This window comes from Scardinius erythrophthalmus (genome assembly GCF_964197995.2).
Source record: "Scardinius erythrophthalmus genome assembly, chromosome: 5".
In the NCBI taxonomy this organism is placed as follows: Eukaryota; Metazoa; Chordata; class Actinopteri; order Cypriniformes; family Leuciscidae; genus Scardinius; species Scardinius erythrophthalmus.
The window spans coordinates 51,074,559-51,098,611 of NC_138225.1; the positions used below are offsets into that span (position 1 = coordinate 51,074,559).

The 24,053-nt window shown below is 37.3% G+C and overlaps 1 protein-coding gene across 1 annotated transcript in view; it reads right to left on the reverse strand.

The window, feature by feature from the left end:
- Positions 1 to 24,053, reverse strand: part of dlg4a (discs, large homolog 4a) — a gene marked incomplete at its 5' end in the record, with an annotated part of 201,387 nt that overhangs the window by 104,199 nt on the left and 73,135 nt on the right. Inside the window, one exon of the mRNA XM_081365833.1 lies at positions 4,673 to 4,834. Within this exon, the coding sequence (XP_081221959.1) occupies positions 4,673 to 4,834 (162 nt within the window). The remainder of the gene's footprint in view (positions 1 to 4,672; positions 4,835 to 24,053) is intronic.

The window sequence follows — 24,053 nt, forward strand, 5'->3', positions numbered from 1 at the left end:
GTTTTTATTCAGCAAGGATTCATTAAAATTTTCAAAAGTGTCAATAAAGACACATAAAATGTTACAAAATTTCTATTTCAAAATTCCTTTTAAATAAATGTTATTCTTTTGAACTTTCTATTCAATCAAATAATCCTGAAAAAAATGTATCACCGTTTCCACAAAATGTGAAGCAGCTCAACTGTTTTCAGCGATATAAGCAATAAAAATATCTCTTAAACAGCAAATCAGCATATTAGAATGATTTGTGGTGGAAATTCAGCTTTGCATCACAGGAATATCTTTAACCTGTTAAGCTGCAACCCCACTTTTGAAAAATCCCCAGAAATGACATACCCAAATTGAAACAGATACAGTTCATGAACCCTTTGTACTAAAAGCACAAGTATGATCTCATTTGAAAGCTGACACCTGGCAGTTTATTGTAAATGTAGAATTAATTATTGTCATAATGACAAAAATTGTTATAAATAGCTTCAAAGTTTTGTAAAGTTATTAGAAATTATTTTTTATGAAACATCCTCATGAAAATAAAATTGAAGTTGGCACTGTAGCAATCTAGAAATGCACTACAGCTAAAGCCACATGTCTAAACATTTTATGTTTAAAATCTGAAGATAATAAGTCCAAAACTCTGTATTTAGTTAAATGTTTTTCAAGACCATGTCAATGACTTTATTTTGATTTGACGCTAAAATGCTTCTGATGTTTATTGTCATCTTCTAACCATCTATGCAGTATATTGTCTCTATTGTTTTGTGGTACAAACAAGCCCCATTCAGTCTCAGTCTCCCCCTGCACACATTCACACCTCTCCAGCCTGGTTATGGCTCTAAATATGCATTTCTTTTGTCTGCATTATAGTTACTAACGACTGGCTATTCACAGGCTATTCATAGGGTTTCAGTCCAATTTCTTTCTAATTTCTTTTCTCAAAGTTCACCTCACATTTTAAACTGTATCAAATGCATTTCTTGAATAAGGAAACATTTCAGAAAGCATTCAAAACATCATAAAAGTATAACTGCTAGTGGCAGGTGCACCTAGGGCTAGCTAGCATGTTAGCTTAGCACACCATCAATACACGACAATTTATGAGAATAAAACCATGTTTGTGCTTGAAACTTGCTTTATAACTTAAAGCAACAACATGGAACTTTTCCTCTGCGGTCGCCCTACAGGTTGGAAGCGGAATTGTCCATTAGCGCTGTCGTAAAATGATTTACAGTTACTGTATATGAAGCATGCAGGTTTTTTTCATATGGGCAATGATAATATTATTAATCTTTCCCCCTTTCATAATTTATACATGTTTAGTAGACTAAACATTTTAACTCAAACATTTGCGATTTGCATGTCGATTGCAATGCTCAAATCTGAACGAGAATGATAGCGATAGCATCCTAACCATCTAAAACTACCATGTTAGTGTTTACTAGCTACCAGATTGATAATTCGCTTATCTACTAGCTGATTCATGAAGATAAATAAATGGAGGACCAGATAGTTTCCGTAATGTAGCCAGGCAGACAACAGATTAGAAAAACTAAAGATAGTATGCAAGCAATTTACAGTTACTTACTAGTTCAACAGCATGACGGCCAAGTCAGCATCGGTCTGGTAACTCTCCTCCTCCATAAGCTAACGCCAGCGAGCAAACGCTCGACCAATATTGATCCTCGTCCTGCCTTTCAGTTTATCACTCTCCCTTTTCCTCTTCCGACTCTACTCTGACAAAACCTTGGACTTCTTACGTTTCGCTGCTGCTTCAGCCATGACGAAAACAGACGTACGAAAACAAACGCGCTGGTTGGCCACATTTGAGGAAGTGGTGGGCAAAGTGACGTATGCCGTAAAGCAGTCGAATTTTGTAGTCCTTTTTGAGCGCTGGTTACTACCCGCACCCCGAAGTTACATAGTGCCAGTAAAAGCGATACAGACCCCGTCAGGCTCTGGCAGACGTCTCATTCAACCTATTGTAAGTCGATGTACTATCACAAGGGTCTTGGAAACATATATTATGAAGGTTGAAAAGTTACATGTTGTTACTTTAAGACGAGTATTTTAAATAATCTTCTGTGATCTAATTTGGCTTCAGATAAAAAAAATCAGACAGAAAATATACTATTGTATGGTATTCTGCACAATGACAGTCTATATAGATTAGCATTACATTATAAATATAATCTATTATTATGGAAATACCTGGCATGGCTTGAAAAACACAGGTAACTCAAATATCATTGCAATCATGTTTATTGTCTTCAAAACGTCTTTATCTGCATGTAACAGCAATCTCTTGTTAGCTTTGTGTGTATCAGTGACGTCCTGGAATGTCACATGATCATGGCTCTTCTTCATGTTCCATATATGGACTATTATTGTGCATAATAGTGCCCTCAGACTATTGGTATGAATTGAAAACACAGTATCAGAGATTCTAAGCATTTATAATGATTACATTGACACATTTGGGTATAAATTCAATAAATATTATTCCTGTCTATAGAAATCTGATGTAAATCTATGACAATCTATCAATATTTCTCCAAATCTGCACATTTTTGAGCTAAAAGCCCTGAAGGACGTTGTTTTGTGTATCGCTGTCATGACGACAGCACGGGAGTTTTTTATGAATGAAAGCGGCTGACGCGCATAATTCATATCAAAGGTTTCGACTCATTTTTTCATTTCATAACTCCTGACACAAATTAAGAAATAACTGTCGCTATAAGTTTCTCAGAATACAATAGTGGTCAAATACTGAAACTTGAGTCTTATATCTTTTTAATGATGTATAGTTTGTCAAGGTAAAACATTAAATCTGATAGTAACTTTGAACTATATATAAAAAACAAAACGCTTCAGTACGCCCGCGCACTGGCAACATTTAACAGGTTAAAATATTAGTAGTGTAGTTGTGTAGGTATTAAACCACTGGGCAACACAACAACTAGCCTGTATTTCTCTGTCTCTGTATTTAAAAGTATGTCACACATAAGACTGACAATACTAGCATACTCCTTATTGCCTATTGTGCAGTATTATAAATGATAAAAAAACAAATGTACAGTCTGGGTCATCTGGGTCTTCCATGCATACAGAACATAACTTGTGCATATTGTATAAATACTGAAAAAAATTAACAAATTAATCTGTGTATGTGAGTCTGTGTAGAGAAAGTATGCGAAATGTGTGTGTGTGTGTGTGTGTATGTGTGTGTGTGTGTGTGTGTGTGTGTGTGTGTGTGCATGCGTGCATGTGAGTATGTGTGAGTGTGTGTGTGAGACTGTGAGTGCATGCATGCGTGCGTGTGTGTGCGTGTGTGTTTGTGCGTGTGTGTGTGTGTGTGTGTCATACAAAGTGAACAGCATGTACCACATAAATATAGATTCAGCTAGGAGTGTTTAGACGGGTCTGATCAGCCTACACACAGCAGAGGTGTGCAGAACTGACACACACACACACACACACACACACACACACACACACACACACACCTACTGAAGCCAAGGGAAGTGGGGAAACCATGCAGGGAATGAACATAGAGGTCAGACGGAGAGACAGTAAGACACACAGAGAGAGAGGAGAGTATAAATAGTAGAGACGAGGCACTGAGAAATATAGTGCAGTAGACCAGGGCATGAGAGCATGGAAACACACACACAAACGAATCAATTATGTGGATAAAAATTGGATAACATGAACATTTTCTCAAAGACAACGAGAACAGAGAAAACACACACACACTGCATAGAGGAGAACTGCAGATAACCTAAAGTGAATATGTATTTTGATGAGATCTCTTAACGTCACAATTGTTTCTAGAAATCAAATGGAGAGCATACAAGCCTCTGGCTTTTGCTGCAACTGTACTCAAGTGTACAAATACCAAATATGACTGAAATATGATGTAGTTGCGCAAGACCAAGTTACAGAGCTATGTTATCCACATTCATTTTCAGTGTCGTTATTGTTAATTAACGCCTTTTTATTTTTGTTACCAAAGCTGTAGTCATACAAAAAATGACTAAAATTAAACCTAAAATAAAAATAAAGATTAAATAGAAATATATTTTTTTTAAACTACAAAAGCACATTACAAAAATCAAACTTAAACTGGAAATATAAAATCAACGCTAATTTAAAATATTAATAATTAAAAGTGTATAAATAATACTTCAATAATAGTGGTACATTCGTATTGTTTTTAAACAACTGGCTGCATCTAAAGCAATAGGAGAAACGTCTAGAAAGTTACACTTCAATAAAACACATATTTGTATGCAGGTCTATGGAATGTCCCTATAAAAAAATGGAAACCCGCGTGTGTGTGTGTGTGTGTGTGTGTGTGTGTGTGTGTGTGTGTGTGTGTGTGTGTGTGTGTGTGTGTGTGTGAGTAAACCCTATGTTATGGGGACAAAATGTCCCCACAAAGATGGCAATTTCCGAGATCTTGGGGGGACATTTTATGGAAAACAGCTTATAAATCATACTAAGTGGTGTTTTTTGAAAATGTAAAAAGTTTTCAGTGATGGGATTGGGTAGATATAAAATGGGATGTCTATGGAATGTCCCCATTAAACATGGAAACCAAACATGTGTGTGTATGTCTGTGTGCGTAAATGTGAGTGTGTGCATATGTATACGTGCGTTTGTGTGATATCCGTACCTTTATTGGTGAGATGTGTGTGTGTGGGGCGTAACTGTGCATGGAGTCCATGGCCGCCAGGTTCTTATCGCTCATGTGAAGCATCTCGGCGCTCTTGCTGTGAGCCAGGTGGGCGGGGCTGTGCTCCAGGGGCGGAGTCTCTTCATCCTGATACCGGTATTTCTACAGCAACAACAAGACAGAAAACAAACTAAACAAAACTAAATTCTGAAGCTCTGCATTATGTCGGGTTTGCACGAAAAGTCACCAAAATTAAAGGCCGTATAGGAAAAGTGACAAGTAATATTCACTGACAAGTAATATTCACTAACATTACTGATTTAATTGCACTGAAACTATCAAATGAGAACATTTGAAATGATTATTATTGAACTGAATTTAATCATAACTGAACTAAACTGAGCTGAATAATGACACTTTTTTTATTCTGCTTCACAGCTGAATTTATAACACTGTTATTTTCCTGTTTATTACTGTAATGTGAAGCTGTTTTGCAACTATCTGTATTGTATAAAGCGCTATATAAATAAATAAATAAATAAATGTGAAAAACCTATTTCTACAAACTCAAATAAATGAATATGTATTTGGCACAAGACGTGCCCCTAAAGCAAGTTGCCAGGGTAAACCGATTCATCTGTTTATCTTTCTCTCATCTGATAAATTAAAGATCAGAAGACTTCCTACAGTTAAAGCTCACAAACGTTTCAAACATTACAACACTTATTTCCACTAGTGCTAAAAAAATGATCAAGCTTTATGACAAAGTCAAAAAGCTGTAAAAGACTAAATATGAAGGATTCATGCCACAGGTTGATGAACCACAATGATGAGCCACAAAGACAAATACATTTTTTCCTTGATCTTTTGACATATCAGAGGTCATTGTGCTGTACAAATGCACTGTAAGTTTAAGAACTCAAAACGAACTGTTACAATATGATATATGTGTGTCAGACCAGGTATGGTTGAATTGAGAATCCGGTGTATATGACGTCATTGAGATGCGCAAGCACGCAAAGTAAAGCACTGAGAAGCGTGCGGTTGTGAGATTCTTTATTTGTAGGAAAGAAGCATATAACACTAAGCTTGTTAGTCTAAACACAGCTTTTATTGAGACCAGGCTGCCAAAAACCACTCGTTTTCTACTTCCGGGTTTATAGAGATGAAACATCAGCACAGACATAAATCAACACCTACTTCTTCACCATCACCTTTTTGGCCCGTCCACTGGCGCTTCAGTGATGTGATCAAGTGATATGGACAGATAAAACAGTATCACTGGACTAAAAATAACATTACCATCCAAAGGCTGTTTATTTTCAACTATGTGAATGTCTCAGTAGAGCATTATTTGTTTGTTTGGTTCATTTCATCACGGATGCTTTGGTAAACCAGTCACAATCCGTCACAGGCTTTGCAAATACAGACAGTAATGCCACAAACGGTCTTAAATCTACTGACTAATCTGCGATCTGTGATTATTGATATTTAAGGACTCATATAGTCAGATGTTCTTTGTCACAAAATCTTTTATTGCCGTTTATGCGTCAGTAAGCCAGTGACAAAACAGTAAACTTCACACTGATCCTCTTAAAGTCTCCCTGTGGTGAAAATCAAGCTTTTAATGTTGTTTATATGTGGTGTTTTTAATATGCTTTAAGACAAAGCATGTGTAAATTCATAAGTCGACAGCATTGCTGAGTATTTTCTCCTTAAAACTGCAGTGAACCAAAGACAGTCTCAAAAACACGCTTTGAAATCGCTGGTGTTTCTGACGTCACAAACTACCTTGTAACCAATCAGATCAACGTGTGATCGTCAATGAGTGGATCTCTGAGCTGAGTGAGTGAGTGAGTGAGTGGAGGCGGGGCTCATTTGCATATTCATAGAACTGCATATACTAAATGAGGCAAGGGTGTAGAGTCACATTCAAGGTATTTTAAGGCATGAAGAATTTTTTTTTCAAGGAAAAAACTTTTAAATATGTAATTTTGGTGATCAAATATGACTTTTAAAGGATAAAATTATTAACTACAGGGGGACTTTAATAGCATAAAAATCAAGTTGATTCAATAAGTTTACTTTTAACAAAACTTCCAGGATAATAATCAATGAGGCTGTCTATACTGCACAATGAATCTCTTATTTATATTGTGTTTGAACTTAGATATGATGAAAGCATTTGTGAGAGTGCAGAAGTCGAGTTGCGCTGAACTGACACGACTGTGATCGGCTACAATGCTCAGCACTGCAATGGGAGTAGATTGAAATACAGTATAATCTTAAACTCATAACTTTTCAAAATTAGTTAACTGGGCAGCTCTAATAGTAAAAAGGTAGTAAAAGTTTTCAAATCAGTTCCAGTTACGATGGCATCAGTTTTACCGTATCAATTCCAGCGCGAGTCTCATCCTTTGGAAGTTGATCAAAGTGGATTTGCTTTTGTTTACTTTAAAGTCTTAAAGTGCCACTATTACACTATCTTAAAGGCTCCTAATTTTGTTTCTGAGGTCTCCTACAATAGGTTCACATGCATAATTTTCTCATAATATACATTGCAGTATCATCTTTTTACTTACGGTGTCTGAAACAGTTCAATAATTAATTCAGTTTCTCTAAACCCCTCCTTTCTGAGAGTCTGCTCTGTTCTGATTGGTCAGATGACCCAGTCTGTTGTGATTGGTCACGTGTCGGCAGAGGTGGACAGTAACAAAGTACATTTACTCGAGTACTGTACTTAAGTACACTTTTTGAGTATCTGTACTTTACTTGAGTATTATTTCTTCTGGAAACTTTTTACTTTAACTTCACTACATTTGAAAGACAAATATCGTACTTTTTACTCCACTACATTTCTGTCAAGGTCCTTGAGTAGAAAGTAACATCAGTCAGTGGATGATTTTGGTTGCAGGGGTTGCATTTTGGTTGGAAATGAAAGTCGGGTTGATGTCAGAACCTTGCATCTGATTGACATCAGAACCCGACGTCAAATTGACATTGGATATTGATTGAAAATAAAAGTCGAGTTGACGTCAGAACCCGACTGATGTTGGTTTCTGACGTCAACCCGATTTTCATTTTCAACGTTGGGTTTGGTTTTCTAAATGCGAATTTTGTCACTTTTTTGGAGCACACTTGCTTATAGATAACAGTACGGCTAACATATTCATACTAAAAGCCAAAAAACTTTAAATAGGGCAGTATTTGAGGGAACAGCCATTTGGGTGTCCGAAACCATTGTGGACGTTATTGAGTGACTTATTCAATCTCACATTCAATCCTACTGGAACTGTGTTCTAGAAATAAATGTGATATTGATATGAGGGTAGGCAGTCATAGATTCAGAGGCATACGGTACTTTAAGTATTACACACAACAATGCAACAATAATAAAACAATGCATTGACATTTACTTTTTACTTTTGATACTTAAGTACTTTTAAAAACGAGTACTTCTGTACTTTTACTTAAGTAAAAATAGGTCTTTACAACTTTTACTTGTAACGGAGTAATATTTGACCAGTAGTATATGTACTTTCACTCAAGTAAGGAAGTTGTGTACTTCGTCCACCTCTGCGTGTCGGAAACGCTCATTACCATATCTGAATTTCAGCTCCGGATCTTCCTCAGCTTTTGATACACAGTGATACGAACAGTAACGATGGCATCAGTTTTACCGTATCAATTCCAGCTTAGGAAGTTAATCAAAGTGGATTTCCTTTGGCAGCAGAAAACAGCGTCTTCTCAACATGAACAACACAAACCAAACTCTTCCAGTCTCAGCTACAACTACAGTGTTTGAGGGTCAAAGTAGACGTTGTTCATTGGCAGCTATTGAAGACAGACCATAGGCTGGCATTATGCAAATGTATTACAAACTTATGTATGTTCATGCAGGAAGTAAGACTGGAATTACTGACGACTCGTTTCAGGCATATAATAAAAACATAATATCCGAAAAAGCATAATAGGGGCACTTTAAACGAAGCACACCCCTTAAAACAGAGTGCTCAAATCAGAGGGCTAAAATCACAAGAGTAGAAAATGGCCGTTTATTTCCAAATTATGACAGGTTTTGGTGTGTAAAAATCAAGTAACACTTTATTTTGATGGTCACTTTTGAATATTCTGTTGACTATAAGTAACTCTGCAACTACATGTCAACTAATTCTCATTAGGGTATTAGTTGAGTATTACCGTTTTTTCCAATTGCTAACACACAGTTTTGCAAACTAGGCTGGTTTTATCAAAATACTTCACACAATTCACAAAAACACACACCCAAACTGCTAAATACCTCATATATCCTGCAGAATGAAGCACTGCAACCAAAACTACATATATTATCAAAATCAGACTTTTGCACGAAATGGCGCACACTTCATAATTCACGTCAGATATTTGTGTAACCAACTACACACTGTTGGCATAATGAAAAGCACTCATCTATACTAAAATAGTTCAAATTGTAGAAAGTTCTTCAGATTGTTCACATACACAGACATATTTGCAGATACACACACATGCTGTTGAAAAAAATGTTTTTTCACCAAACAAGTCAGTGCAACATATGCACTGCAGAAATATTTACATTGGACTGAACAAAAATATGCTCACAAAAAAACAGTACACTGAAAAATATTGAAGTGTTAACAATGAAGCATTGAGGTGTTTGGTCAGGTGACACATGTATCGGCCAATCAGATCATGGAGTGTCATTTTGAATGGCAGTGTTTTGAAATGGCAAACGTGTGACTTTATGTCAGACTGTTGTGTGTTATGCAGAGAACTGTGTTCAGTGCTTTTAAAAAGTGCCATTTTGAATTGCAAAATGTGTGTAAAGCAGAAAATGTGTTTAGACTTTTGGAGACTTGGAAAGAGGTTTTGCTCTGTGTGTCAGTTTAAAAAATTGTGCTATGCATGTCATTTTAGTGTGTTAGCAATTGGAAAAAAACTGTATACTGACTATAAGTACCTTTGCAACTACATGTCAACTTATTCTAACCCTAACCCTACCAGTCTACTAATACTCTACTACGTAATACTCTAATGAGAGTTAGTAGACATGCAGGTGCAACGTTACTCATTGTCTACAGAATGTGTTAAAGGGACCATCAAAATAAAGTGAAACCAAAATCCTACAAACATTAAAGGTGCACACAGATTTGGAGATTTAATTATTTTCCCTTTCAAGTAGACAGGAGCTGTATCTGCATTACAACAGTTGTCCGGATGTGCTGCCAAGATGGCCACCAATTGAACTGACTTTGTGTCAAGATCAGACAGAAGCCATCCTTCAATCTCACCAGAAATGAGAAAAGAAGGGAGAAAGTGGGGGTTGAGGGGAGGTAACAGTCAGCAAGATCACATTACAATGAGCCAGCAACACCACAATGACTGAGAGAAGACAGGAACTGACTAGTGCAAACAAGCAAATGTAAAGAGAAAATGAACATAGAATATAAAACAGAATTAAACAGAATCAACCTACAAATAGTTTTACTTAGAGCTGTCTCTGCATGTGATAAGAGTATAAATATATAAAAAAGCTTACAGTGTATGTACTGTAACTTCAGTCATCAACTCATCTTAATCCTGTCCGTTATTCACAAAATGTTGGTTGTGCTTCCCAGTATTTCCGGTTGTTCAGAATCTTTTATAATGAGAGACAGTATCGGCTCCTGACCTTAAATGTAGGTAGGGCAGATTCTGGGTCTTAGCGCTAGTTTATGGTAAACATTTTGCAAGCTTTATATTCTAATCGCTGAACACATGCAGAAACTCTTTAGGCAGAGGTCTAACGTACTTGCGTTGTTCAGCCTGAGGGTGGCGCTCTAATGTAGACTGCAGACACGCACATAATGTTATCTTAGTATTGCCTTAATGTAGTATTTAATGCCTCCAAATGTTGTTTTAGAATGTTACAAGTTGTTGAGGAATTCACCCTTCGCTGGGAGTTTGATTGACAGGCGATCTGACCAATCATAATCCGCCATTTCTGTCCGACAAAGCAGTCAGGAGAGTTATAGAGCTGGTAAGTACCGCCCCTTCTGCTAACCCCACTGGACCTCTAGGTTGAAAAATCGTCAATGCAAGTGAATGGGAGAAAATAATTATTTTTCTGGTCCCGTTTGAATTGTGCCATGAATGTGAACATATGTTGTCTGTGAATTTTTAATATAATTTTTCGTGTAAAGAATGCTACAATTTAGCGGGTAGAAGTTTGATACGGTTAGACTTTAGGCTATGTGAGAGCACTTTGTGGACTACAACTCCTCGCTGCTTTCGACGCGTTTGAAACGTCAACACCACTAGCACACGGACACTAGCTCACGGATCCCGCTAAACATGGCTGTGTCTTTGGTGCACTTCACCTCCTTCTTTCAGGGAGAGGACAAAATCGTTGAGTTTGGCGAAAACCACGGGTAAGTCAACTTTATGGGGTGACGTCACACAGGCGATATGTAGTCTTTCTCGTTATGTCTTTTCCACAACTGCTAGCTGAAGAATCATACCATATACTGTCAAACTCGTAACATGAAAAATTATATAAAAAATTCACAGACAACATATGTTCACATTCATGGCACAATTCAAACGGGACCAGAAAATAATTATTTTCTCACATTCACTTGCATTGCCGATTTTTCAACCTAGAGGTCCAGTGGGGTTTTACGGATGGGCGGGACTTACCAGCTCTATGCTGCGTTCTATTATTTATCCGTGTCGGAGTTCCGACTAGAAAGACAGACGTTGCCTAGCAACACGCACCAACACGCCCCCTTTCCTCGGATTTTGTCGCTCGGAAGTTTGGATAACCGTGAGGACACCAAGCAAGAATTCCGATACGGAATCCAAGATGGCTGCGCCCTGTGGGACTTGTTTTCATTGTTTTTGTACCGCTTTGGTTGTTTAAATGACGTTGTTTAAATTTTAATCACTCGTTGTATTACTGCAATACCTTACTGCGTCCGTATCACTGCCTGTGGGTATGGGAATCGGTCTTGTTGTGAGTGCAATATTGAATGAAGCCTTGTTTCAAACGGGTGTTACTAACGTGGCTAGCGTTGCAAACAGAAGGTAAACTAGTTACTAGGTGAAGCACATAGTGCTACTTATTTTGGAGCGCCTGGTACTCGGCCAGTGCTACCATAGCAACAGCTTTCCGGGTGGCGTCCAAGTTTTTCTCCGACTCAGATGCGCAAAACATACCAGAACGCTTGAAGTTTGGAATGACGTCATATCCGAGGTCCGAGTCGGTTCGTTGACAATAATAGAACGCACCATAAGTAGATTAACAACGGTGGATTTGAACTTGAAAAGCGGAGTGTACTGACGTCTTTCAACAGTTGAAACAACATTCCTTCTGATGTTCATTCATGTTTATTTGATGCTATAAATGAACTAGAAGGAAGAGATGATCAGTTCACGAGCAGCTTTAACTGAGGTTCTCCAGCGATCTGTCAGGCACATTAAAGAGCCATAAAACAGTATTTATTGTTTAAATTTCTTTAGAAAATGACTAAATTCGAAAATCTGTCAGCGTGTTGTCAGTGTCCTTTTGCTCCGCGTCCGCGATGTATTTTTCACTGCGTGAGAACATGACGTGTGGTGTGAGAGCGGCGTGGCTTGTCAGACATAGAGCTGGTAAGTCCCGCCCATCCGTAAAACCCCACTGGACCTCTAGGTTGAAAAATCGTCAATGCAAGTGAATGGTAGAAAATAATTATTTTCTGGTCCCGTTTGAATTTTGCCATGAATGTGAACATATGTTGTCTGTGAATTTTTTATATAATTTTTCGTGTGAAGAATGCTACAATTTAGCGGGTAGAAGTTTGATACGGTTAGACTTTGTGTGAGAGCACTTTGTGGACTACAACTCTTTTTACATCAGACGGGAATCTGAAGAAAGAACTGCCCATTTGTTTTGAATGGTGACATTTGGGTACAAAACACACAGGCATCTCGATCTGTCTCCATAGATTATCGCAGCATTAGCACCGTGATTTGACAAGTGGAGGGAAAATGTGTTATGGGGTGACGACACATAGGCGACATGTAGTCTTTCTCGTTATGTCTTTTCCACAACTGCTAGCCAAAGAATCATACAATATACTGTCAAACTCGTAACATGAAAAATTATATAAAAAATTTGCAGACAACATATGTTCACATTCACGGCACAATTCAAACGGGACCAGAAAATAATTATTTTCTCACATTCACTTGCATTGACGATTTTTCAATCTAGAGGTCCAGTGGGGTTTTACGGATGGGCGGGACTTACCAGCTCTATAGCAATAATAACTAAAGGGGGTGGGTCTTTGCAAACGGTCAATTCCGGTGAGGAAAAGAAACTCATTTCTATTCTCAGAACAAACATAAAACAAACACAACAGAACCATATATAAAGGATATTCCCATTAGCACGTTTAAACTTTGATTAATTTGATATGACGAACAGACATGCCAGCTAGTTACTGACCTGATGCAGACTAATACATGAAAATTTTATTTCTCAATTCATGACTCTTTTAAATGAATGGGGCACATGTGTTAGCCGCTTTTAACTACAAGACTAGCTTATGTTTTAAAAGATTCTTCTGCGAACACCGCCAGTGGCAGTGAGAGACGTGGTGTTTTCTCTGCAGGCGACTGATGCTGTACCGGGTTCAGACTACAGTAAGCACATAACAAAACCCTTGTGGGTAATAAATAGCACACATACTGGAGAGGGGAAACAAAAGCATACGTCACAGCGTCAAGAGTGATACCAAACACTCTGCACACAACTGTCTGACACAAGTCTATTCCCAGCATGCACCACAGAGAGCGAGAGAGACTCTGAACATCATTACAGAAGCCACCCACAGTCTGCTCACTGTACGTCTGATGCATAATGCACGTAAAAAAGAAAAGGCAAATGCATACTCAATACGGCAAGCTCCTTCTGATTTATCTTTGTTTTCAAAGTTCTGTGTGTGGAATAGAAAGTACTTGTTAACTTTGCACAGACAGAAATTCTAAGTCGCAACATTTACACTGAAAAAAAATAATGACACTTTGGATCAACTACTTAAAAAAAAATATTTGTTAGTCAAATTTATTAGATTTTCTCAAATTATATGTATGCTTACATTTTGATTTAATATTAATTAAAAAATATTTATTTGCCCAAAGACAAAAACATTCATGCAAAGTAAAAAGATTTTAATCAATATATTTTCATAAGCCAAAATGTTACTTAATGTAAGTCTGGTCAATATAATATTTCAGATTTCACAACATAATTTCACCATAAACAGAAGCTTAATTAGTTACTAACAATTTTCACTTATGATAAAACTAAACACATTTTGTTAGCTAATGTTTAGTTTGGTTTACTTACTGTAAATAAAGACCTTAATGTTTATTGTAATGTCTTCTTACAATATGCATATTTTCTGTTATGCACTAACAAATAAAAACAATAAATAAAAAATAAAAACACAACAATTTCTACAGTCAGTAAATGTATGTGTTCTGCACGTCAAGCAAAAATGTTATTGAAATAAAATTAGTTTCTTTTCATTTTTTCTACGTGGTGTGTTATTTGATTTTATTTAGACAAACTGAACTAAACAGTTCTAAACCGCGATTTTTGATTAGACCAATATAAAAATTTTCTTTAAATAAATCACATGGTTATTTCATTTTTTTGTTGAATGTTTTCTGTACATTCATTTGTAGATCAACACTGTAAAAAAAATTTCAATGTGTTTTTCCTACGGTGCATATTATTGTGGTCTCAATTATTACAGGTAAACTGCACATGAAAATGTGGATAGACACTTTACATGTTGATCAAACTCGTCCTGTCTAAGCGGGCCGGAAAAACCTACAGAAAGTGGACCAAAGTTCATACCGAAGGTCGGATGTCTATTTGAGACTTTTTAACGCACAAGTCTTCCTTGTTGTCTTTATGAAACCACAACGCAGTGACTCATCTCTGATCACTCGTTTCTCACAAACCCCAGGCTTACATCACACCAACAGATGAGTTTACATTCTAATATTAGCCGTGAGTTTCAAAAGACGCCAAATACAGCAGTGAAGGGGTGGTTTCACTGAGTTATCCATGTAATTCCCATAGGAATAGAGAGAGTGCACCGGTTGACACTTCACCCTGAAACCTCCTGAGGCTTGGCTTACATTACACGTTTCCTGTAATCTAAAAGAAAGAACAAGAGATCAGAGGTTCAGGAATCAGTATACCAACAAATATAATACAAGCACAGCCCCCTAATTCAATGATTTAGGGATTGTCTATCCTACACAGTATGGATTTCATTACATATTCTCATCATTCTTTTGAGTGTTATTGTAGCCTTTGGGAAATCTGGGGCAGGATTCACACATCCTTAAAGTGCCCCTATTATGCTACTTTAAAGGTGTTAATTTGATTTCAGAGGTCTCCTACAATAGGTTTACATGCATCCAAATGTACAAAAAAAACCTTAAATTTTCTCATAATAAACACTAGGCGCGTTTCCATTACATTTTTGCGCAAAACTTTTGCGTTTTTTTCTAAATGTCGACAAAAAACTATTGTGAAATGACGGCGTTTCCATTAACCAATTTTATGCGACTAAAACTTTATTTTTTCCTCTCGCGATAAGTAAAATCATTCCAAAAACCATGGCAACGGACATTGGTAGGTTTATGTACTATATACCAGCCACTGCATTAGCCATTATTATTAATCGAAGGAGATGTATGTGTGTTTTCCAAGCATTAATGGTAAGGAACGACCCTTATTATACTTGAGAGCGGCACATATGAGGTGTTTCTGGGTGTTTCTCCCTCATCTGCTTCGAGCTCTTGATTGTGGCATTTCTTTGAGGTTTAGAATCCATTATTCCTGTAATTCTTTCGTCTTATATGAATTTAATAAAGAACTCTGTCTCGTATTCTGTCCAAACACACCGCGTCATCTACGTCAGGTGACTGTAAATGCGCAAAAACTGTTTCCATTGCAGTTTTGCGAAATATTTATTTTTCGAATTGCCTGAAAAACCACCTCATGCGAGCGAGCGTAAAAACTTTTTTGCGATAAATGTGAGTTTTTGCGAAATTGACGTGTTTCCATTGGGCGTATTTTCAATTTGCAATTTCAATTTGTGCAATTTGAAGGGTAATGGAAACGCGGCTATTGCCGCATCACCTCTTTTCTCACAGTGTCTGAAACAGTTCGATAAAGGATTCGGTCTCTAAACCCCGCCTTCCCGAGAGCCTGCTCTGCTCTGATTGGTCTGAATTTGGTCTGATCTGAATTTCAGCTCTGGATCCTCCTCACACTTGATATGCAGTGATACGAACAGCAACAATGGTGTCGGTTTCACCGCATCAATTCCAGTGCGAGTCTCAGTGTGCAGATCACACTGACCTGTGGCTTCTACAGAAGGACATTGAGTTCAGTAACAACACTGGAAATCATGATCGGTCTTGAAAGGTTTACACTGAAAAGCAATTTCTCTATGGATTAACTGAATGTGATTTTGTCTCTTGTAACTATTGTTGCACTACATACCATACTTTTCTAGATTTGTGAACTCTCATTTTGATTTCTTTGTCAACATAAACAGCTTTTTATACTAACGGTGTATAAATGTCTTTTGTAGCTGTTGCCTGAGTCTGAACGCTGGCAGACAGAGAGATAGACAGCCAGTGAGAAATTCATCCAACATCATTTATTATTCATGGAGACTTTTTGTGAAAACCTGATTCTGCTTTCTCTATGTGTGTGTGTGTGGTTCAGGTGTTCTGTATGTTATGGGGACAAAATGGACATTTTCGGTCCCCATGAGAATCAGCTTATAAATCATACTAAGTGATGTTTTTTTGAACATGTAAAAATGCAGAAAGTTTTCTGTGATGGGTGGGTTTACAAATAGGGGATAGAATATACTAGAGATGCACCGATTGACCAGCCAGGGACCGGAATCGTCCGATTTTCCGCATGAAATACACACAAAATTATGTCAAAATGCCCATCTTAGCGAGTATTCAGTTGAACAATGGAACCTAAATAGTTGAGAAAGATATTGCATTTATTGCAATTACATATATTGCATCTATGTGTGCTGTTGTTTGAAATTTGTTAATTTGTTCTTATTTTATTACTGTATTTTAACTTGTTTTTGTTGAAAATAAAATTTTGCACTGAAGAAAAGTAGATTTTTGTTTGTATATGGTTTCAATTAATTGCAATCGGTGCATCTCTAGAATATACAGTTTGTATAGTATAAAAAACATGTCTAATGTGCCCACAAAACATGAAAAGCCAACGTGTGTGTGTGTGTGTGTGTGTGTGTGTGTGTGTGTGTGTGTGTGTGTGTGTGTGTGTGTGTGTGTGTTAGGGGGCACATTTTGTCCTACTGTAAATGATCAGTAGTCATCAAAGATTAGCCTCATTCTAACACGCTGCACAAGTAACACACACACATGAGCAGGAAACAAAAAGAGAGGGGGAAAGGAGGAATAAAGAAAGAGAAACAACATAAAGCAAATTCTTTGCAGCCATTTGGTGGAGGAAAAAGAAGCAATTAAACATTCATGGCATTAAATTGCAGAGAAAGGGACTAAACATGAGTTTAAAAACTAGAATGTTACATTTTCTGCACCTTCAATGTACGTCTATGAAATTTGTTCCTCTTATTTTATCAAGATTATTGCCTTTTGAAAATCCCCAGCGTCATGCGCCCTTGTGAAGGAAAGCTAACGCCTAGAGCAGTAATACTGTAGCATATCTCGTATCATTCATGTCAGCGGCACACAAACAGTGCTAGACAAGTTCTGCTCTAAAGTTTAATGCTTAAGGTTAGGGGATTAGAAATATCCACACTGCTAAGCTTAAGCCACGAGTAATGATGGAGTACAGAGAATATGAACGAAAAATCATAGCAAAGGTATGTAAGTTGTTACCACCTAGTGATAGCAAAACAAATATTTACAATGTAGATCTTTCAGTTCATTCAGGAGAAAAGACACATTTTAACCCAAACTTCCTTAATAATATTAATGCCTAAATTAATTAAACAGCCTCGTTATAAGACACCATGTATGTAAAAAGCTCACATAATCATCCACTGCTTTGAAAACACAATGTATTATTTTCTTGGCCGGCTTTGTTAAACTATAAACTACATATAATATGTAAAATGGAATGACGTTGAATATGAGAAAACTTCAATTGAAAACCAAGAATGAAACACTGAAAGGATGAATCTTCAATGTAAGCTAATAACTGGCCTACGGCATATATCCTGTCATATTTGTTTTCTGGCACATCACTAAACACAAAAATCATAATGTTTTATGGTAGGGCCAGTGATAATGTTGTGAAAGGGCCAGCAGAAACTGTTCAGTTCTGTTAGTAAATATGCTTTAAACAGACCTTGCAACATAACAGACTGATACATAATTGATGAGTGAATACTTTCTGAAGAAACTCTATAGGCTATATCAATATAATCAATATATGAGACAACATATCACAGCACTATATGATGATCCCCTGAGCATGTGTTCAGTCTGATGCTGTTTTCTGTGGAAGTCTACAGCATTCTTTCAGTCTATCCTGCCATTTTTCTCTTTCTTTGGAGGAAATCCGGCGTTCTGATCATCTAAACTATGAAATAACACAAATGGAATATGGAATTATGAAGTGACCAAAATCTAATATTTTTAATTTTCATATATTTGAGCTTTTTCAAGCTAGCCATTCTTTGCCTAGATTCAGAGCAGCTGCTAAAATTCATGAAGCTTGGCACAAAACTCACTCATTTCATATTCTCTTAAGCTTCTTTGCAAATAAATTCATGCAGGGGGCAATTTTCTTCCAAACTAATTTCAAGCATAAGCCTTTTTATCAAAAGGTTTTTCATGAGAAGCATTTTAGTCAAACTTATAGTGTACAGTCAAGTGTCTTAAATGCCAGCAAGATTAAGAAAATCAACTGACAATAAAGATCTTGTGAATGTAGTGAATACAGTTAGACGTAGAAAAAGAAAAGTGAGAGATTTGAATGATCAGATATGCAAAAGTATAATACATCTGTCTTTATCAGTGTATTTCAGTCCCTGCCCTCTCCACGCCATCATGTTTCCCAAGGTCATCATCTCCGCCACTATCCGTGTCTCAATCTATTCCACAGGAAGTATCGACCCTGCTCGAATCACAGCGATCTGACACACAACAAAACTGCAGTCGCAGTCACAGATCATCCAAGCACATGCACGTAAATCTGCTCCTGCTATGATGATGTTCCAGTAGTCAGTTCACACATTCAAACTGTTTATATAATGCATGGAAAATGTAGAAAAGCTCTGACAAAGTTGGCCTGGTTTAATATTAAGACTTGAGTATATGTGAACCAAGATCAAAATAGAATCGTCGCTTATCGCTGTCACGGCTGGTTAGTAGAAAACTCTGATTAAAGGGGTCATATAATGCCATTTTTGTACAAGCTAATATGATTCTTTAGGGTCTAAATTAAAAGTTTGTAATATACTTTAATTAAAAATTCTCATTAGTATTGTAAGAAAACACTAATTTTACCTGGTCAAAAACAGCTCTGTTTTCAGCACGCCGTTTCAGTGCATGTGTCTTTAAATGATAATGAGCTTTGCTCACCCCGCCCCTCTGTTCTGTGCGTACACCGTTTCTAACACAATAACCACGTGTTGTTCATTATAAACGTGGGATTATGAATTATATTGAGAAGGTCGTACATAGAAAACATGCCGTAATGTACCCTGAGTGTAAACCTTAGATGCATTCATTGTGAAGCCTGCAGCAAGGTTTGCAAATTTCGCATAGATTATTATAAATACTAATATAAAGGTTAATAAAACATTACACTCACATTTTCTGGAGGTTCAGCAGGAACACGTTGGTACCGATCCGTTTTTTTCTCGTTTGTAAAGCTGTCTGGTGTGAAATGATTCGCGCAAACATGAAAGCATGGACGATCGTGGGGAATCCCCGTGAGGGAATCCCCGCGTCAATCCTTTGGGCATCACTTCAAAAACAAAACTCTTCAACGGCTCGGATTTAGGAACATCCAAATTACTGCTGTGTTCCTTATTTCATCTAAGAACAGAACACCACAATCGCTTAGACGCCATTCTGCTCCAGCATATCCACAATGGCGGACTACTATGACGGCTGTCACAGCTCACTCAGGGCGGGTCTTGTGTTGCAACACGGCTGTCAATCACAATAGCGGGAGGGGCGTACGATCTTATGACGTCACAATATCGAACGGCTTGATTTCAGAGAGGGTCAAACATATAAGGAGATTAAAACAAAACCACTGGATGGATTTTTATCATGATAGGATGGTTGTGTACAGGCACTGCCAACAGACATTTCAGTGCAATCAACTTGTAAAAGTGCATGTACCATTATATGACCCCTTTAACATGGAAAAGATACGTTTTATCGCGCGTTGTGGATAACTTTCATAAAAACATTCACTCAACGTTGTCTTTAAAACTGTTCTTAAAAAGTTAGCACAAAAACATTATTAAACATCATTCATGGAATGTTTGTGCCTGACAAGTTTAGTTGGATTTTCGTTTCGGAATAATTATAATAATAATTTTTTCGGATTTTTATTTATTTAATTTTTTTATGTAACAGCTTGTTTCAGAATGTTCAGAGAACATTCAAAGGTAATGATCACATTTGTTTGCAAAAGGATGAAATGGAACGTTCCCTTAACATTCCAATAACTAAGAAAAAAAATGTTTTTGAATGTTCAGTGAACATTAAGAAATAGCGTTTTTATTACTTAATTGGAACGTTAGCAAAATGTTCTTTAGCACATATTTTTGTAAGCTGGGTATTTCTGTGAATCAGAACAAGAATCTCGCCAGTTGGCAGGTCATTTTATAAGAAACCACAAGATAATAATACATGGTTTATATCAAATCACAACATATTTGGATTGTTCAAGATCCTATACTGTTTTTTATAAATATGCAAAAAAATCACAGTGACTAGACTAACAATAATGCAAAATACACTTCCATGGCCAATAGGAAATACTGTAGTTATGGCCTGTAGATTTCCTCAATTCAATTAACCGGTGTGATAAAACATTAATTCTGAACACTGAGTGAACACAAACTAAAATTGGGAAGGAAGCAGTCGGCTGTGATACATTGAGGAAAAAGTCAACTATATAGTGAAGGTCCATTTTAGATCAAAGGTTAAATAGTGTTCTAACAACATGAGTATTTTCAAGTTGGGGCATGTTGTGTTTTAAACGTTGCAATTCATTACATACAATTTCAATCAGCCAAACCAATGCTTCTATTTGTTTTAGTTAGCCTACCTTTGCTTGTGCTCGTTCTGTGTTTTATAACTGTTTTATTGTTTGCATTTACCTGAAATGCATTAGGCCTTTTTTCTTTAGATACAATTTCATACATTTTCCCCCATATAGGACAATAAGCCCTGCTATAAGCCTATAGGTGGAAATGTGCAATCGCTTTTTGTATTGTTCAGTTTTGTGCTCGGCTCTTTATAATGTATTTTAGAGATACATCGACCTTTCGATGTGCATCTGCAAAGAGACAGATGGCTTTACATGGCATCCTGCCACACAACAAGCTTCTTCACTGTACAGTAGCACTGCATGAGGAATACAGTAAAGTACAGTATGTCACGAATACACACATCGCTTTTTCATTCATAATTCTCATTTCGTTTCATAATTTGGGTGAACGCTTGAGAGAATTCTGTCACTAACACGGTATCGCCTTTCTATCATCCTATCCAAGAAAACCGAACAGAAACGGGCGCGTGCGCGTTCCCAGCTTACCTTACAGCCGAACATGAGCGAAAGCGTACGGTTGCTACATATAAGTTTACACTGGCACATCACCGGAGAAAAGCACTTGAGGTTCCTCAGAGGAGGGGACATCACGTCGACACCCATAGACACTAAACACACCGAACACCGGCTGCCCGCGCTCCGCTCAGCGCGTGGCCGAACACGAACCGTGATGAGTCTCGCGACCGTGTGCGAGGAGCGCGCTGTATTCAAATAGAGAAACACCTCCCCAACTCTCTCTCTCTCTCTCTCTCTCTCTCTCTCTCACTCTCATCCTCAAAGCTGCTGATGCCGGGGAGGAGTTCAGTGTAGGCTAATGAAGATGATTGACCATGAGTGAACAACGCCGACCAGTAGCGTCACATCAGATTTTATTTTTGATTCTTATTTAAAGGGTTCGTTCACCCAAAAAAGAAAATTCTGTCATCATTTAATCACCCTCAAGTTGTGCCAACCCTATATGAGTTTCTTTCTTCAGTTGAACACAAAAGTAGATATTTTGAAGAATGTTGGTAACCAGACAGTTGACGGTAAACTGTCCAAAATACAAAATCCAAACAGTTGATGGTTCCCCTTATTTTTTTCCTTTTATAGAAGTCAATAAGGTTCATTAACTGTTTGAACATTCTTCAAAATATATTCTTTTTGTGTTCAGCAGAAGAAAGAAACTCATACAGGTTTGGAACAGCTTGAAGGTGAGTAAATGATGATTGAAGTTTCATTTTTGGGTGAACTGTCTCTTTTAGGACGCTTTATTGGCCTGATCAACAACGTGAACATTGGCGAAATATAGGCTAGTAATAAAAGAAAATTGTCAAATCAATGCTAATGGAATTTCTCTATACTGGAAATAAATAGTGTATATCTATAGGCTACAATGTAAACAAAGATTATTGTATAACTATAAGTTGAAGAAACTATTACTGCACTCTTCAGCAAAATGTCATGTTTAATTCAATGTTACTTGCTAATTATTTATGAAATTTTCTAGCAATTTCTGAGAGAAAATTGTTTCAAAGTAAATCATACAGAAATAAATAGAAGAGTTTGTGCTACAAAAAGTCAAATATTTCAGATAGGGTTGTGAGGCAGCAAAAAGATTAAAAAAGAAAAGCTTATTTCACTGTTAGAATTAGAATGTCTCTCTCACACACACACACGCGCACACACACACACACACACACACACACACACACACACACACACACACACACACACACACACACACTTGTTGTGTTTTCATGTTTTATGGGGACTTGCCATTGACATAATGATACAGTATAATTTTAGACTGTAAAAATTGTATATTCTCACCCCTTACACTAAACCCACCCATCACAGAAAACTTTCTGCATTTTTACATTTTCAAAAAACATTACTTAGTATGATTTATAAGCTGTTTTCCCCATGGGGACCAAATGCATGTACCCATAACGACAAATATTTTAGATATTGCCATCTTTGTGGGGATATTTTGTACCCACAATGTAGAACCACACACACACATACACATAGTAACACTTTAGCAGTCCTCATAATAATGAATAATGTGCGTCATTATCCTCATAATTATTATTCATGAACGTTTGTTTCATGTCAGCGGACAAATCTCACCAAATCGAACTATTTCGCATAACTACTGCAGATGTGAAGGTCTGAAGCGCGCATTAATGTGTCGCATGAGTGAACAGCGCCCTCTGGTGGCGGGCGCGCGCAGGGAACTGTCCATGGTGCTGAATGCAAGCGTGACCGCGCACACTGTTACTGTTTCATTCACAGTAAGACAACGAGTTGTTTTCTTTATGTACTTATTTAATTTAACAAAAATCTCAGTTTCTTGGAGATTACTAGGCACTTGAGCGAGTTGTAACAGGGTTGACGCTCGCGTGGCGGCGCTAGAGATCCAGGTGAGAGCAGGATTGTGCATTCATCTCAGGAGCGACTGCGGCGCGAGACCGATGACGTCAGTGCACAACAGACCGCTTCACGAGGACATTCAACTGTTCATTTACACTTCCAACACACAAACACACGCAACGTGCTCACAAACCATTCTTATCGACCTACATACAAGAAGCAGCTTGTTACTGTTCACAGATGAAGCTGATGCATCCAAGTTCACACAGTGGCCTCAGATGTATTAGGGTGTATTAAACCATTCTAATGTCTGAATGTCATTGCATTAGATAATAAAGTGCAATTTATTTATTTTTATTTTTCAGCATCTGGTCTCAGAAGGTGTTCAGAATAATTACAGAAGTTACTCTTCACAACCTTGGACATGTTTTGGTAATATTCAACAACCACAAAGTATAGCCTTCTATAAGACCTTATGTAGCCACGCCCCTTTTCAGCGCTGCGCTCATTGTCTTTTAACTTCCGGTCTGTATACAGCGATCTTGCGTATTTATGAATGAACGGCTCGGTCTAACGGCTAAAACGGCTAAAATCTTCCCGGTCTACTTACATCTGTTAAGACATCTGCTTTAAACATTA